Source organism: Bos grunniens, chromosome 6 (genome assembly GCF_055505025.1).
Source record: "Bos grunniens cultivar Pamir isolate PY7600 chromosome 6, Bosgru_T2T1.0, whole genome shotgun sequence".
Classification (NCBI taxonomy): domain Eukaryota; kingdom Metazoa; phylum Chordata; class Mammalia; order Artiodactyla; family Bovidae; genus Bos; species Bos grunniens.
In genome coordinates this window covers 21,663,776-21,678,176 of record NC_141170.1, presented here as the reverse complement: position 1 = coordinate 21,678,176, position 14,401 = coordinate 21,663,776, and the positions used below count along the sequence as shown (strand labels likewise).

The following is a 14,401-nucleotide window of genomic DNA, read 5'->3' as shown; positions in this document are numbered from 1 at the left end:
TAACAAATATTTATCGATCATTCACTATGTGCCAAGCACGGTCAACAAACTGATGAATTAAACCTCCCTTTATAATCCTGTTGTCAAAATTAATCACTTATTTGTTTAAGTCAGATGTTTTATCTTGATTTACATAACTTATATGTGAATAAATTAAAAGCTGTTCTCATTTCACAAATCTTGCATTTTGAAAGAGGGATCCAGGCTCAGACAAGACAATCAAGGCAAAATATCTAATTTCGACTAAGAAATTTTACTCACTTAAGAACAGTGCAGAAAGGAGACCCTAATTCATAATGTTTCTAGTCAATCTTTCCTGGTTAGGAAATTCAATCTTTAGCCAGAAAAAGATATACACACACACACACATACAGGCATGCACACAGGAGAGGGCTATGGTAAATAATTACATTTCTTTTAAAGATACTTAATTTTAAAATTACTTCTAGCTTGTAATTGTTGCCCATGCCTGAAATGCTCCACCTGGTCTATGTTCCTTTTTCTCCTTTGGGTCTCAGTTCAAGGTCACCTCCTCTGCCTGGCCTCTGTGACAATCCTAATTCTGTTGCCTCCTTGCCCTTCTCACCCCCAATCCCAGATACCACCCACTATGCTGTCTGTTTCATCATATAATTTGTCTCAATTAACAATTACACAGTGTTTACTTGTTTCTATGTATACCATCCCCGCAAGAGAGAGGCTCTGTGTCTATTTATTCACTAATATATACTTAGCATCTAACACAGAGGCTGGCAGAGGGCAGTGCTCAAGTGAAACTGTGGGATGAATGAATGAATTCATCCCCTTTAGAGGTACCAGCTTATCCCTTTTTCATGACTCTTACAGACTAAAGTGCTAAGAAGTGGCTTTTGCTATACATATTCTTAATACTGTGTGATTTGTGTATACTGTTAAGTCCACTTCTACAGGAAGAGAGAAGGGTAGTCTTCCTAAAACTACCTTTTCACTCCCCTAGGGTTTTCAAGATCACAGAAATGACTTTTGTAAGCTCAGCTCCTCGGTTATACAAATCACGAATCAAAGTCGAGGTACAGCACAAGTTCTGCTTTCAAGAGAAGTCCCAATTCAAGGGAGACCCTGTTGCAAAGCAAAACTCAGTAAATAGCACTCTAACGTTTCATCATGTGAATGCCATCGGAGCCAAAAAGGTGGGGGAACGTCTTACCTGGAGTCCTTTCTGACTCTTGCTTTCTCAAAGGAAAATTCAGGGGGTTTGTTGAGGTCATAGGTTCGGGTGGTCGGCTCGGCGGACACTCCAGCCTTCGCTCCCCTCCTGCTGTGGAGGGAGACCAATCCCGAGGTCTTCCGCTGAACCTCAAGAGGCACTTTGTCCGGGGACGCCCGGGGCAGGCTTCCTCCCTGCAGGTGCACCACATCCTGAAGCTTGTTCAGCTGGATGCACTTGTTCTGGAGCTCCTCCGTGAGCTCCGCGATGGCCACAGTCTGTTTGGACAGCTGCTCCCGCAGCTCCTTCAGGTGGTATTCCCGCTCCTGGATCTCAGCATCCTTCCTTCTCAGCTCTCTTTCCAGCTCTGTCACCCTGCTCCGGAGGGCGCTGGCGGTGAGGTTCCCGGGGTGCCCATCTGGATTCTTGGAGTGTTTGGGTTTCACCGAACCATTTCCCATTTTGCTCAAGGACCTGAGAGAGGGCACAGAATCGGAGGTTACCTAGTGGAGTTTCGGGCTTCCCAGGTGGCGCTAGTGGTAAAGAACCCGCCTGCCAATGCAGGAAATGTAAGAGATGAGGGTTCCATCCCTGGGTCGGAAAGATCTCCTGGAGGACAGCATGGCAACCCACTCCAGAATTCTTGCCTGGAGACAGAGGAGCCTGGCAGGCTATGGTCATAGGGTCACAAAGAGTCAGATACGACTGAAGCAACTTAGCATACACTGCATGGCTGGGAGTTTCACTTTCCAGCGGCCCCCACTGCTCCTCTTGTTCTACTCTGTTTCATAAATGGAAACACAGGACTCATGGCTCTTCGGTAAGCAATAAATTCCCCACCCTTCCAGAAGGAAAGCCATGGATTGACTTCATTGGTTCCTCCCTGAGGAGGGGCTGGTGCTTGGGTTCCTTCTCTCCCACCCCATTGCTGGCAAAAGCATAACACCTAAGCATTTTGCACAAACGGCCTGCCTTACCTGCTGTTCTCTTTGGTTGCTCTCTCTGGACAGCTGTCAAAAGCATCACAACAGAACCGCCATTCGGATGTCAGCATGGCCAAGACAGAATGCCAAGGAGCAACTACTGAAGCAGAGGCTTGTTAATGTCACAATGTTCACAGCTCCCTGAGCAGCTCCACTGAGAAAGCTGCCCCTGATTTAGAAAACAACACATCTGCATTCCTCGAGGTGGGAGGAGGCAGAGCTGGGGTTGCCTCATTAGCACTTTTCTCCAGCCATAGGTGCCTATTAAGTTTGGCTTTTCTTTATTTATATATATATATATTTTTTTTTTATTTTAATTGGAGGCTAATTACTTTACACTGTTGTCATGGTTTTTGCCATACATTCACATGAATCAGCCATGGGTGTACATGTGTTCCCCATCCTGACCCTCCCTCCCACCTCCCTCCCCATCCCATCCCTCAGGGTCATCCCAGTGCACCAGCCCTGAGCACCCTGTCTCATGCATCAAGTTTGGCTTTTCTGGCAATGCTCGCCATTACAAACATGTGGATGGCAGTTTGTGTATGACTGCCTGCATGCTGTCACTTCAGTCGGGTCTGACTCTTTACAGCCTCATGGACTTAGTCCTCTGTCCATAGGATTCTCCACGCAAGAATATTGGAGTGGGTTGCCATGCCCTCCTCCAGGGGATCTTCCTTACCCAGGGATCAAACCTGTGTCTCTTACATCTCCTGGATTAGCTTTTTAGTGCTAAAGCCACCCGGGAAGCTGCTGGACGGCAGTTACCAGAAGGTAAAAACAAGGATGGGGATTCTTTGATATTCTTTACTTTATATCCCCAAACCAAGATTGTCCCAAAAAAATGACAACCTATGGTCCAATACTCTATTATTTTCCTGAAAAGAATATCCTCAGTGTAGGCCTCAAAGCAGTTAGTTACTCCTCCAGTAAGTCTCAGGAGGTAAAATGCAGATTGAGGAATGGGAGGCAAGATTTTAGTTGATTCAAAAACATTTCTTTTTGGTTCAATAGATATGTATTTGTTTTAACATCCATTACAAATTATAAATAATTGGCACCAGAAAAATTTGAGGTTTAGTTAGGTATTTAGCTTTTCTGAGTCAATTCAATGAAAACAGAAAAGAAATCATCTGTGGTTAATAAACACATATGAGCAAAATCAAAAAAGAGAACTCAAAAGGCTGAAGACTGGAAAACACTGCTTTGATTAAGTATCATAAGGTTTAAGTCTTTTTAGGCTAGCTATTGAAATGCCGTACTTTTGTGTGTGTGATTTTTGACAGCCATTACTCAAGAAACTTGTAAACTAAGTTTGAATGACGCTCATTATCTAATATATGAAGAAAATGATGGAACTTTGAAGTTATAAATCCCACATATTCTTTCCTCACTCTCTCTCTCCAAGTTTCAAGCTCAGAGAGAAATGAAATGCTTAAACAGATTTCACTGGCTCTACCAGAATCACTGTGACCTCTAAAACAAAGACAACAAAGACGCAAACAGCCTCTAAGTTTCAAACAGATGCATCCCAGTAGCTAATGCAGATTACCTAAGATAGATGGTAGAAACAGAAAATAAATATACTTATAAAAGCCATCTTGCAATACCCAGACATTCTTCATAGAACTCAGGTTCAAAGTAGGCATTAATAAACATCAGCCTCCTGAGACTTGCCTTAATATGTTGCAGAGATGTGGCAGGTTTAACCTTTAAGCTTCTGTTGACTTGGCAGCATTTACTGTTCTTATATATTAGGAATATATAAAAAGGTTAAGACTAGAATTCAAAGATGTGGCCCTGGACACCAAGGTAACCTGAATAAGCAATTAAGAAAACGTTAGATTGGGACTTGAGAATAAACTTGAATGAGATTCTGAATGACAAGCGTAAGAAGGGTGCCCCCAAAGGGACCTTAAATTAATGTGTGCACAAGTTTTTAACATGCAGCAGTGAAATATTTTCTAGACGTGCTTTTCTGACTCATGGACAAGCATTTCTAATCCAAGGCAGGACAAAGGGAGAAGAATGGGTGGGGGGAAAGAAATTGTCTTATAAAGAACAAAAGTAAGCACAAAAACTTTTAAACCTAATATTAAACTAAACTAACAACTCATTCTTTATTTATAGAAACAATTGCTTCCTAAGATCTAACTAAGTGTCATGTACTATACCAGGGGCACAGTTCCAAGAATTTGAAGTAAAATTTGACACAGAGAAGAGTTCTAGCATTCTAAATATGAAAAGGCTTAGGATCATTTTTGCTTTAGGTATGGCAGTCAAAACATTCTGCACCAATTCAATAATTTTGCAAACTCGAACTACAATTAGGTACAGGTGGTTAAATCCTCCCCAAACACCAGCTATTCTCTGGGTTTTGTTTGCTTGTTTTTAAACTTTTTATTTTGTGTTGGGGTGTAGTGGATTAACAAACAATGTTGTAATCGTTTCAGGTGGACAGCAAAGGGACTCAGCCATACATATATTAATACACGTATCCATCCTCCCGAAACTCCCCTCTCATCCAGACTGCCACATAACACTGAGCAGAGTTCCATATGCTATACATTAGGTCCTTGTTGGTTATCCATTTTAAATATCCAGCTACTCTGGCTTTAAAGACATCAGTTTGCAAACTGAATAAATCTTTGGAGCAGTTTAGAATTCCAAAGAGGGATGAAATGAAGTGAAATAACTAACCCATCTTCCAGGTCACTAATTTAAGATATGTAAGGAAGCTACCAAAGGACTCAATAAATACAAGTCTGATTTCTTAGTTCACCTATTTCAATTTTGGTGTCTCTCAATCCAAAGCTTCGAGTGTCTGGCTTCATAAAACCTAATTAGACTCATTTTGTTTCCTGTCTGTATCAGTCATTAAGAGAGAAAAGCCATTTCTCAAATATGTATTACTAGTCACAATTGAACCACAGGGTGTTGTTCTATCTAGCAACTATAGGTTCTTAGATCATTCTTATAATCAGAGAACAGCGGTTAAAGTAAGAAGAAATGACCTTGGAGATAAAGATCAGGAATTTTTTCCTCCAAGCTTTATTGAAATACAATTGACATACAGCACTGTATAAATGTAAGGTTTACAGCATAATGATTTGACTTATACATATCAGAAAATGATTACCACAAGAATTTTAATGAACATCCATCATCTCACACAGACACAAAATTAAAGAAATAGAAAAAATTTTCCTTGTGATGAGAACTCTTGGCATTTCTTCTCTTAACGGCTTTGCATATATAACGTATATAATACTGCAGTGTTAATTATATTTATCATATTGTGTATGACACCCCTGATACTTAATTATCTTACAACTGAATGTCTGTACCTTTTGATTGCCTGCATCCTACCCACTCCCCACCTCTGGTAACCACAAATCTGATCTCTTTTTCTATGAGTTTGTTTGTTTTCAAAGTATAAGAAATAAGCATGGAGACAAAGATCAGGATTTAACATAAGCAATGGAATCAAGCCAGCCAGGGTAAGAAAACAACGTGCCTTTTCCCAGCTGTGTAACCTTCTATAAATTACTTCAGTTTCTCAATTTTCTAATCTAGAAAGTGGATATATTCATCTTATAGATTTATTATGAAGATTATGCTTGTAAGGTATTCTGCGCATTATTATCTGGCGTGTGGTGGTTTAGTCGCTAAGTCATGTCAGATTCTTACAACCCCATGAACTGCAGCCCATCAGGCTCCTCTGTTCATGGGATTCTCAAGGCAAGAATACTGGAGTGGGTTGCCATTTCCTTCTCCAGGGGATCTTCCTCACCCAGGAATCGAACCCGGATCTCCAGTATTGCAGGCTGATTCTTTACCGACTGAGCTATGAGGGAAGCCCTATCTGGTGTGTAGTAGGCACCAAGTAGCTTTTATAGGATGTGACTAGCAAGGCACTTGGTGGCTTGGTATGAGGAAATGTCCAGAGGGCATCATTACTGAATGGGAAAGAACTCTAGTAGACTGAATGTCTTCCAGACAAGGGGGTTTTAAAGATGAAAATTATTCGGATGAGAGAGAGGGGTGTGCTTACTCTGTCTGGATTAAGGGAAAAAGTCATTCTGGAACAAACATCCTGGGATACCTTCCCAGTGAAGAGAAGCCCCATGAAAAGATGGAGAATAGAAAGCTTCATGAATGTCCCAGCCCAGGTTCTAAGATGGCAAGGACTCCTCCTCTGCAATTCCTTCATGTAGCCTCTATCTATTTACACAGGTTTAAACCAAAAGAGCCCATCTAAATATCTTTGAAGGCAACAACAACAACAATAACAACAAAAAAACGTAGTTCACTTTGAAGGAGATATTCTTCTGCAGCCAGGGACAGGAATGAGGAATATAATGAGCAGTGGCATTTAGGAAAAGAGAGGAAAACTATATAAAGTTATAAATTATTATTACATTAATTTAATCGTGATGTAGGAAATGCCATGCAGCAGAGGTAATTAGAAGAGACACAGGAAAAGGAAAACCAACTGTGGAGGCTCCTGCAGGCAGATTAACACCTGACAGCCAGTGTGGTAGGAATTAGCCTTTGTTGTCTGTCTTCCCTCCAGCTCTAAAGTAGTGTGAAACCAAAATCTCGGCTCTGATCGAGATAGTATCTATGTTTCTCTCTACCCATCTGGATTCTGATATACATATCTGTAAATACAGGAGATAGTGTAGTGCTCACTAATGTTATTGAGTCAGAGTCCCAGTGTAAACACTTTCAATTAGTATTCATATGCCCTTGGCCATGATATTGGGCATGAGTGTGAATGACGGAAGAGACAGACAGACACATAGACAGATGGACAGATAAAATAATGCTGCATATCATTTAGTCGTTAGAGGGTTAAATGAGATAAATCATGATAAGAATTTAGCACAGTGCTTGATATATAGTGAGTGCTTGATAAGCATTAAATATTACTATTGTTATTACTGTTAAAATTATTCACCCAATAAAATAACTCATTTTAGTGGAAAAACTTATCAATCAACAAATATATACTAAAGCAACAAAACATTATAGGAGAACAAAGTCAGAGAGCTGGTACTACCAGACTTCAAGACTTACATAAGGCTGCAATAATCAAGAAACTGTATTGGTGAAAGCGTAAACAAATAGATCAATGGTACAGAATAGACAGCCCAGAAACAGACTGACAAAAATTTAGTCAACTGATCTTTCATAAAGGAGCAAAGATAATTCAATGGGGAAAGAATAGTCTCTTTAAATAAATTGTATTGGAACAACTGGAAATCCATATGCCAAAACAGTGAATCTAGAAAAAGATTTATCTTCCACAAAAATTAGTTCAAAATGGATCAAAATCCTCAAAATTTGTGAAACACAAACTATAAAACTCCTAGTAGACAACAGGAAAAAATGGAAGTGATCTTGAGTTTAGTGATGACTTTTGAGATAAAACACCAAAAGCACAATTTATGATGAGTACACAGATGTTTACAGCGGTTTTACTCATGGTTGTCAAAGCTTGCAAGCGATTAAAAGTCCTTCAGTGGATGGATGAACAAACTGTGATGTGTACAGACCACAGACTATTATTCCGAGGTGAAAAGTAATAACGATCAAGCCCTGAAAAGTCATGGAGGAATTTTAAAGGCAGATTGCAAAGTGAAAGAAGTCAATTTGTAAAACCTGTATGATGTTAACTCTTATATGACGTTCTAGGAAAAGATGAAATCTGGAGACAGTAAAAAGAAGTGGTTTCCAGGAGACTGGAGAGAGGAAGACAGGAATGAATAGATGGAGTCCAGGGGAATTATTGGGCACAACTATTCTGTATAATACTGTTATGGTGGATACATGTCATTATATATTTGTCCAAGCCTACAGAACTGAACAACAAAAAGAGCAAACTCTAATGTAAACTATGGACTTCAGTTAATAATTTTCCATATTTGCTCATCAGTTGTAAAAAAAAAAAAAATTTATCACACTGATCCAAGATGTTAAGAATAGGGAAGGGGAGGGAAGACTATGGAACCTCTCCATGTTTTTTACCTTATTTTTCTGTAAACCTAAAACTGCTCTAAAAAAAAAAAGAAATTCTATTAATTAAAAAACAAAACATGTACTAGGAGTGAATGCAAGGAAGTTGGTGGCATATTCAAGGACCAGGCTGAAATGTATGATGGTGAAGGAGAGTGATGAGAAGTAATGTTGAAAAAGTAAGAAACCAGAATAAAATACTGAAAATTGTCATATGCCATTTATGGTATCTGGATTTTAATGTAGGTCTAGAGAAGGAAATGGCAACCCACTCCAGTGTTTTTGCCTGGAGAAGCCCATGGACGGAGAAGCCTGGTAGGCTGCAGTCCATGGGGTCACACAGAGTCGGACATGACTGAAGCAACTTAGCAGCAGTAGCAGCAGCAGCTTTTTTCAAGTAATATGGTCAGGTTTGTTCTTTAGAAAAATAAATAGATTTTCTGGCAATTAATATGAAACAGAGTGAAAAGAGCTTAGAGGAAAAAAGGCAAAATCAGGCTACTGCATCAATCCAAGAAAAAGGGGATGACAAAATATCAGAAAGAATGTCAACTCTATCCTAATATCTTGAACTCAAGAAAAAATGGACCATTTCCATGGTAGCCAATAGAGAAAAACACTATCATAGAGTATTCAGCCAAAGATATGGCTAAAGGCAAAAACTCTGCAATTGCCTTCCTTTCAATAAATCACGAAAAGTAGAAAAGGTTCTTTTTCATGAAATGGGCAGGTTAGCCTGAAGTCACATGAATTATGCAGGCTTCTCCAGATAGTTTTTTAAGTAGATATGAAACCAATGCATCCGGTGTTCCTCTCAACTTGTCTCACCAAATGTCTTTTAGAAAATAATTAAACATCAGTGAGTATATAAACCCTGCTGCTCCTGCCGGAAGCAAACACAAAGAGCTACCCTTGTGAGAAACAGCTCAATTTCATATCAGTTACACAATTAAAAGCACCTGACCTTGTGACTATTAAGCTTGGGCTCAGTTTTGAATCTACTGCTTGTTTTCTTTGGCCATGGCATCTTAAATTGGGGCGTTACTTTCTCTTGTCAGGCAGTCATATGAGCTTCTTATTGTGCCAAAGTTTCAGCTACTCCTGAGGCTATATCTTGCAGTGCCCCAAACCACCTCACTCACCATGTAAACACCCCTCAGAATGTTTACAGTGAATTGTATAAACACGATATATCCCATATGTTGTGGCATTCCATTCAGCTATTTTCGGGGTGCCACAGTCTCAGGTAAGTAGGTAAATACACAGAAATGCAATTTTACAGGTGTAGATCCAGAGATGGTAGCTGATGGAATTTGAGCAATGATAAGAACAATGGGCTTCCTAGGTGGTTGCTGCTAAGTCACTTCAGTCATGTCCGACTCTGTGCGACCCCACAGATGGCAGCCCACCAGGCTCTGCTGTCCCTGGGATTCTCCAGGCAAGAACACTGGAGTGGGTTGCCATTTCCTTCTCAAATGCATGAAAGTGAAAAGTAAAAGTGAAGTTGCTCAGTCGTGTCTGACTCTTCGCGACCCCATGGACTGCAGCCTACCAGGCTCCTCCGTCCATGGGATTTTCCAGGCAAGAGTACTGGAGTGGGTTGCCATTGCCTTCTCCATCCTAGGTGGTACTAGTGGTAAAGAACCTGCCTGCCAATGCAGGAGACATAAGAGACACAGGTTCGATCCCCAGGTAGGAAAGATCCCCTGGAGGAGGGCATGGCAAACCCACTCCAGTATTTCTTGCCTGGAGAATCCCATGGACAGAGGACCATGGAGGGCTATAATCCATAGGGCTGCAAAAAGGCAGACACAACTGAAGCGACTTACTACACATGCACAAGAAGAAGAAGAAGAAAGATTTAGAAGTTTCCATTGCAGCAACTGGGTATTTTGGTTATTAACCAAAATGAGGGGCAGATTTGAGGGACATGACAGTGAATGTGATTTTGGACAGTTTGTGGAACCTGTGGAAACTTTAAGGTCAAGAAGTTCAGTAGGTGGTATGAAGTGAGGAACTAGCAACTCAAAAAGGGAAGCTGAAAATGCTTAGCAATCATAAGTAAAGGCTGAAGCTGAAGTAGATAAAGGTGCCGAAGAGATAGGCAATGAAAAGAGGAAGAATGTTTAGGTCTATATGGAGTAAGAGAGGAAAACTAGACATGGTAAGAAGAAACTATTGTGTTAGGGAGAGGATGCAGAGGGATTAACTGTAAAAGATGGTTGGAGTAATACTGCAGGGACAGAATTTCTAAAATAAAAGCAGTATAAAGTATTGGTTGCTCAGTCATATCCAACTCTTTGGGATCCATGGACGGCAGCCCACCAGGCTTCTCTGTCCATGGGATTCTCCAGGCAAGAAACCCGGAGTAGGTAGCCATTCCTTTCTCCAGGGGGTCTTCCCAACCCAGGGATCGAATCCAGGTCCCCTACATTGCAAGCAGATTCTTTACTGTCTGAGCCACTAGGGAAGCATGTAGTAATTAAGTGGGTGCACACAAGACGGGAGTCAAAAAAAGATTCCAATGTTTTGATGTTGGCAGGCTGGAAGGAAGGCAGTACTATGAACTCATTCATTAAAAACGAGTAGAGCACCATCTATGGGCTAGGCACTGTGACACTGACCACAGTCAAGAGAATAAGCATGCTATAAGGGGAAGGAGATGAGTCCATACATACATTTGTTGAGTTTGTTGAAGTGCCTGTGGGTCATCAAGGTGGAAATGTCTAGCAGAGGGCAGAAAAGAAGAAAGATCAAGGCAAAAGAATACTTGGTAGAAGTAAGAACTGAAGTCCCACGAGTATTAACAAATGAGATCACTAAGGGAAAAGGGGGAAAATGCCTCTGTTGTTATGTATGTACATTTAGATGGTACTTATGAATAATATTTATAGAAGAGGAGAAGGAGATGCAAATAAAGACAGAGAAGGAACAGTTGTACAATAAGAAATCCAGAAAGATAAGATAAAGCCATAATGAGAAGATTTCCAAGAGGTGAACAGGCTGCAGTTGACAACCCACAGACCTATCACAGCAAATGAGATCAGAAGAAAATATACTGAATTTAGTCTTTCACAGAAGACCTGGGACAGAAACCAGATTACCAAGAACCCTGGAAAGAGCTGAGAGTAGGGACTTCAAAATGGTACCATGGTTCATGCAGAGGATTTTTAGAAAAGTGAAAACTTGAGAGTACCTGTAAGACCAAAATAATGAACCAGTGAATACAGAGAAAATGAAAACAGAAGAGATGAGGAGATAATTGATAGGGAAAATAGCCTAGAGGAAGCAAGACAATATGGGATCAAAAGACTTGGGCAGCATCCAGGCAACATACGCCTGCACTGGGAGGTGGATTAGCCCTCACTTGTAAGGATTTCAGAGGAGTGAAATGCAGCATTTCAGGTAAAAGAGAAAGATCTCTCTGTACCATCTTTTTATGTCCTTTACTTTAGTTGCGCAATGTTCCAATGGGGAAGGAAGAATTCTACAAAGAGAATTCTCTACCATATGATCTTCTACCCTCCTGTGTAAAAGCTAAGCAGTAGTACTGACAACAGCCGCTGTACGTTATGTGGGATGCTCGCCTTCTCCAAGAGTTAAATAGAAACTTGCAAAGAAAAGAGACAATTTCTGAGGAACCGTTGGGGGAAGGGGAGCGCAGGCAGGTAGGTGTCTGCCGCTGGCTTCCTTCATAAAGAGGCCCCTGGGAACTTAGGCGACCAGATGAACAGAGCGTCATCCTTTCTACCTGTTCATTTTGCCTGCGTGGTTTCTTTGTATTTTCAGCCAGGGTCAACTGCTATGCATCTGTACCCTAGTTCTTCTCAAACTTGAGCCCCTTGCTTTTTCTCTCATCTCCAAAGTGACAGATTCGTTTTTGTTCGCTATTGATTCTTCACCAGGAAAAACAGAGCGGGAAAAAAAAAAAAAATGTGAAAGCGCCTCAAGGTGCCGAGAGTGACACAGGACACCCACACAAGTTTACAAGTCCTCGCCCAAGTCCTCGCCTCCCAGCCGCTCCCCGGAGCTTGGAGAAGCGGAGCCGGGAGCGCCCGCCCTGACTGCCTCGCCAAGCCCCCAGCCCGGAGCAGCAGTCTCGCCGGCCGCCCCGGGCTAAATGCGTGAGAACCCGAAGACTCCCGACCCGGGCTGAGCGCGCCCCTCCCTTCCCCAGTCGAGCTTCTGGAAATCCAGTAGCCTTCCTCTGCCTCCGGGAGCTCGCGGCCGGCTGCCACCCCGGAGCCAACGCACCGCGTGCACACGTCCACACGCCAGCAGCCCAGGCGCGGGAGCGCTGGGTGTGGAACCCAGGCGCACCGCGCGCCCAGCCGGCACCCGCGCGCACCCGGACCCTTGCCCCCCCGGCGCCCCCCGGCGGCCCGAGCCCCCCGCCCGCCAGCCTCACCAAACAGCCGGGTAACTTTCCAGGTGCGCAGCTGGTCCCCTCGGCGCCGCCGCCGCCCCTGCGTCTCGGCGTCCGCTCCCTCGCCGCCCTGCCTCCCCAGCCGCCCGCGGCGCCCCAGCCGGGCGCGGGTCAGTGTAGCCAGCCCCGGACGGGCGCGGGGCGCGGGGCGCGGGCCCGGGGCTGCCGGCGCCGCCACTCGGGCTACGTGGGAGCCGGGTGGCCGGCGAGCGCTCTGCGGGCTGGAGCTGCGGCGTCTCGGGTGCTGCCGCCTGGCTCCACCGCGGGGGCCGGTGCAGAGGAGACGCGCGGGGAGGGAGAGAGAGGGAGGGAAGGAGGGAGGAGAGGAGGAGAAGGAGGGGGTGGGGGTCAGTCGGGGCGGTGGCGGGCAAGAGCAGGGAGCCGGCTTCCCTGGAGGTGGGGTCACCCGCGCGCGCACCCGCACCGGCCCCAACCTTTACTCTCGAGACACGCCAGCAGCGACAGCTGCAGCCTGCACTTTATACCCATCCCCTCCAGAGTGCGGCAACTTAAGGAGGGAGATAACATCGCGGATGTAAACAAAAAAAAAAAAAAAAAAAAATTCATGTTGTTATTATTATTTCTATTTCAAGTGTGTGGGACGAGGGGAGAGGAAAGTTCAGGGAGGTGTTCATCTTTTCCTTCTCCTCCCTCTCTCCTCCCCACCCCCAGCCCCATACCAGCCCCCTCAGCCCCAACCCCAGGTCTGTTTTCTCTGCAAGCTGTCTCCCACCTCGCCTTTGCTCCCAGAGCACAAACAGGCGCACGTACCCTGGACGTGCTCTTCTCCGCTGTCACACGAGTGCCCTTCTAGAAGACATGTGACCCGGGAGCAGACTGGCCACGCGCTCTTTTCCGGACTCTGGAGCCATATAACTTGCCTGTAGTTTGCCCGTTCACATGATGCGAGGAAGGGGCAGCGGTTTGCACCGAGTTTCCAGGGACCTTCGGAATCTGTAGGTCTCCTGGCAGGGAGCTCTCTTGATCACCCAAGCTGGTAATGCTCTCCCCGTCGCCTTTTGATTACATGTTTTGTTTTGTTTGTTTGTTTTTCCCCCTGAGGCTCACATTATGGTTTTCTAAATATATATATATAACCCCCACCGCATTATTTGCTGTGCCCTGGAGTTGTGAGATCTCCGTGTAGCCTGTGCCCTTTGCTCCTGCCTCCAGAGGAATTTCACTGGTGAAATCTGCGGAAGACAAGGGCAGTTTCTTTGCGCAGGGAAGGGAAGTACAGTGAGGGTCTATTCACTGCGCCTCTTGAGAATGTTGGAACCCAGCTCCCTTGGGTTTTAAACCACAGTGGGGGCAGTGGGACTCATGGAACCCCGGTCTGCACTAGGACATACATAAACTTATAGAGAAATTGGGCCCACATAAAATATGTTGAATAGGGCCATTACATTTCAAAGAAGGGAAGATGTAGTCCTGGGTTTTGTGTGTGTGTTATGTGCCGCTAACTGGGAAAAAAAAAAAAAAATCAGCCAAAGTACAGAGTAGTTTTTCAGGAACATGCCAGAGTCTTTCCATTTCACGTAGGTCCTCGAAGTAGCCCAACTGGAGGACACGGGCATGGAAAAGAATTCCACAGGAAAAAAGAAAATAATAAATTAAGTCACTGTAATAATGGCCATTTAAGTCAATGGCCTGGATTTTTATGAACAGTTAAACAAAAAAAGAGAAAATCAGAGATTTTCAAAGTCTTTGCATTTAATTTAGTTCTTGGGGGAGGTTGGAGGGGGGGTGCGCTGTGTAGCTAGTTAATGGGTCTAAAAATTGGTG

The 14,401-nt window shown here is 43.6% G+C and overlaps 1 protein-coding gene across 3 annotated transcripts in view; it reads right to left on the bottom strand.

Moving 5' to 3' along the window:
• The window catches only part of PRKG2 (protein kinase cGMP-dependent 2), a 125,317-nt gene extending 112,590 nt beyond the window's left edge, over nt 1-12,727 (bottom strand). For 2 of the 3 annotated variants that reach the window (XR_015166125.1, XM_086407543.1), the window contains exons 1-2: nt 2,164-2,563; nt 1,187-1,660 (exon numbers count right to left, since the gene is read on the bottom strand). Coding sequence is in view for 2 of the 3 variants with exons in the window: in XM_086407543.1 (XP_086263669.1) it covers nt 1,187-1,660; nt 2,164-2,240 (551 nt within the window). In the remaining variant the exon portion in view is untranslated. Of the gene's footprint in view, nt 1-1,186; nt 1,661-2,163; nt 2,564-12,598 lie in introns of those variants that run through there. The other variant, XM_086407544.1, reaches the window with a different exon arrangement.
• Between the last annotated feature and the right edge of the window lie 1,674 nt (nt 12,728-14,401).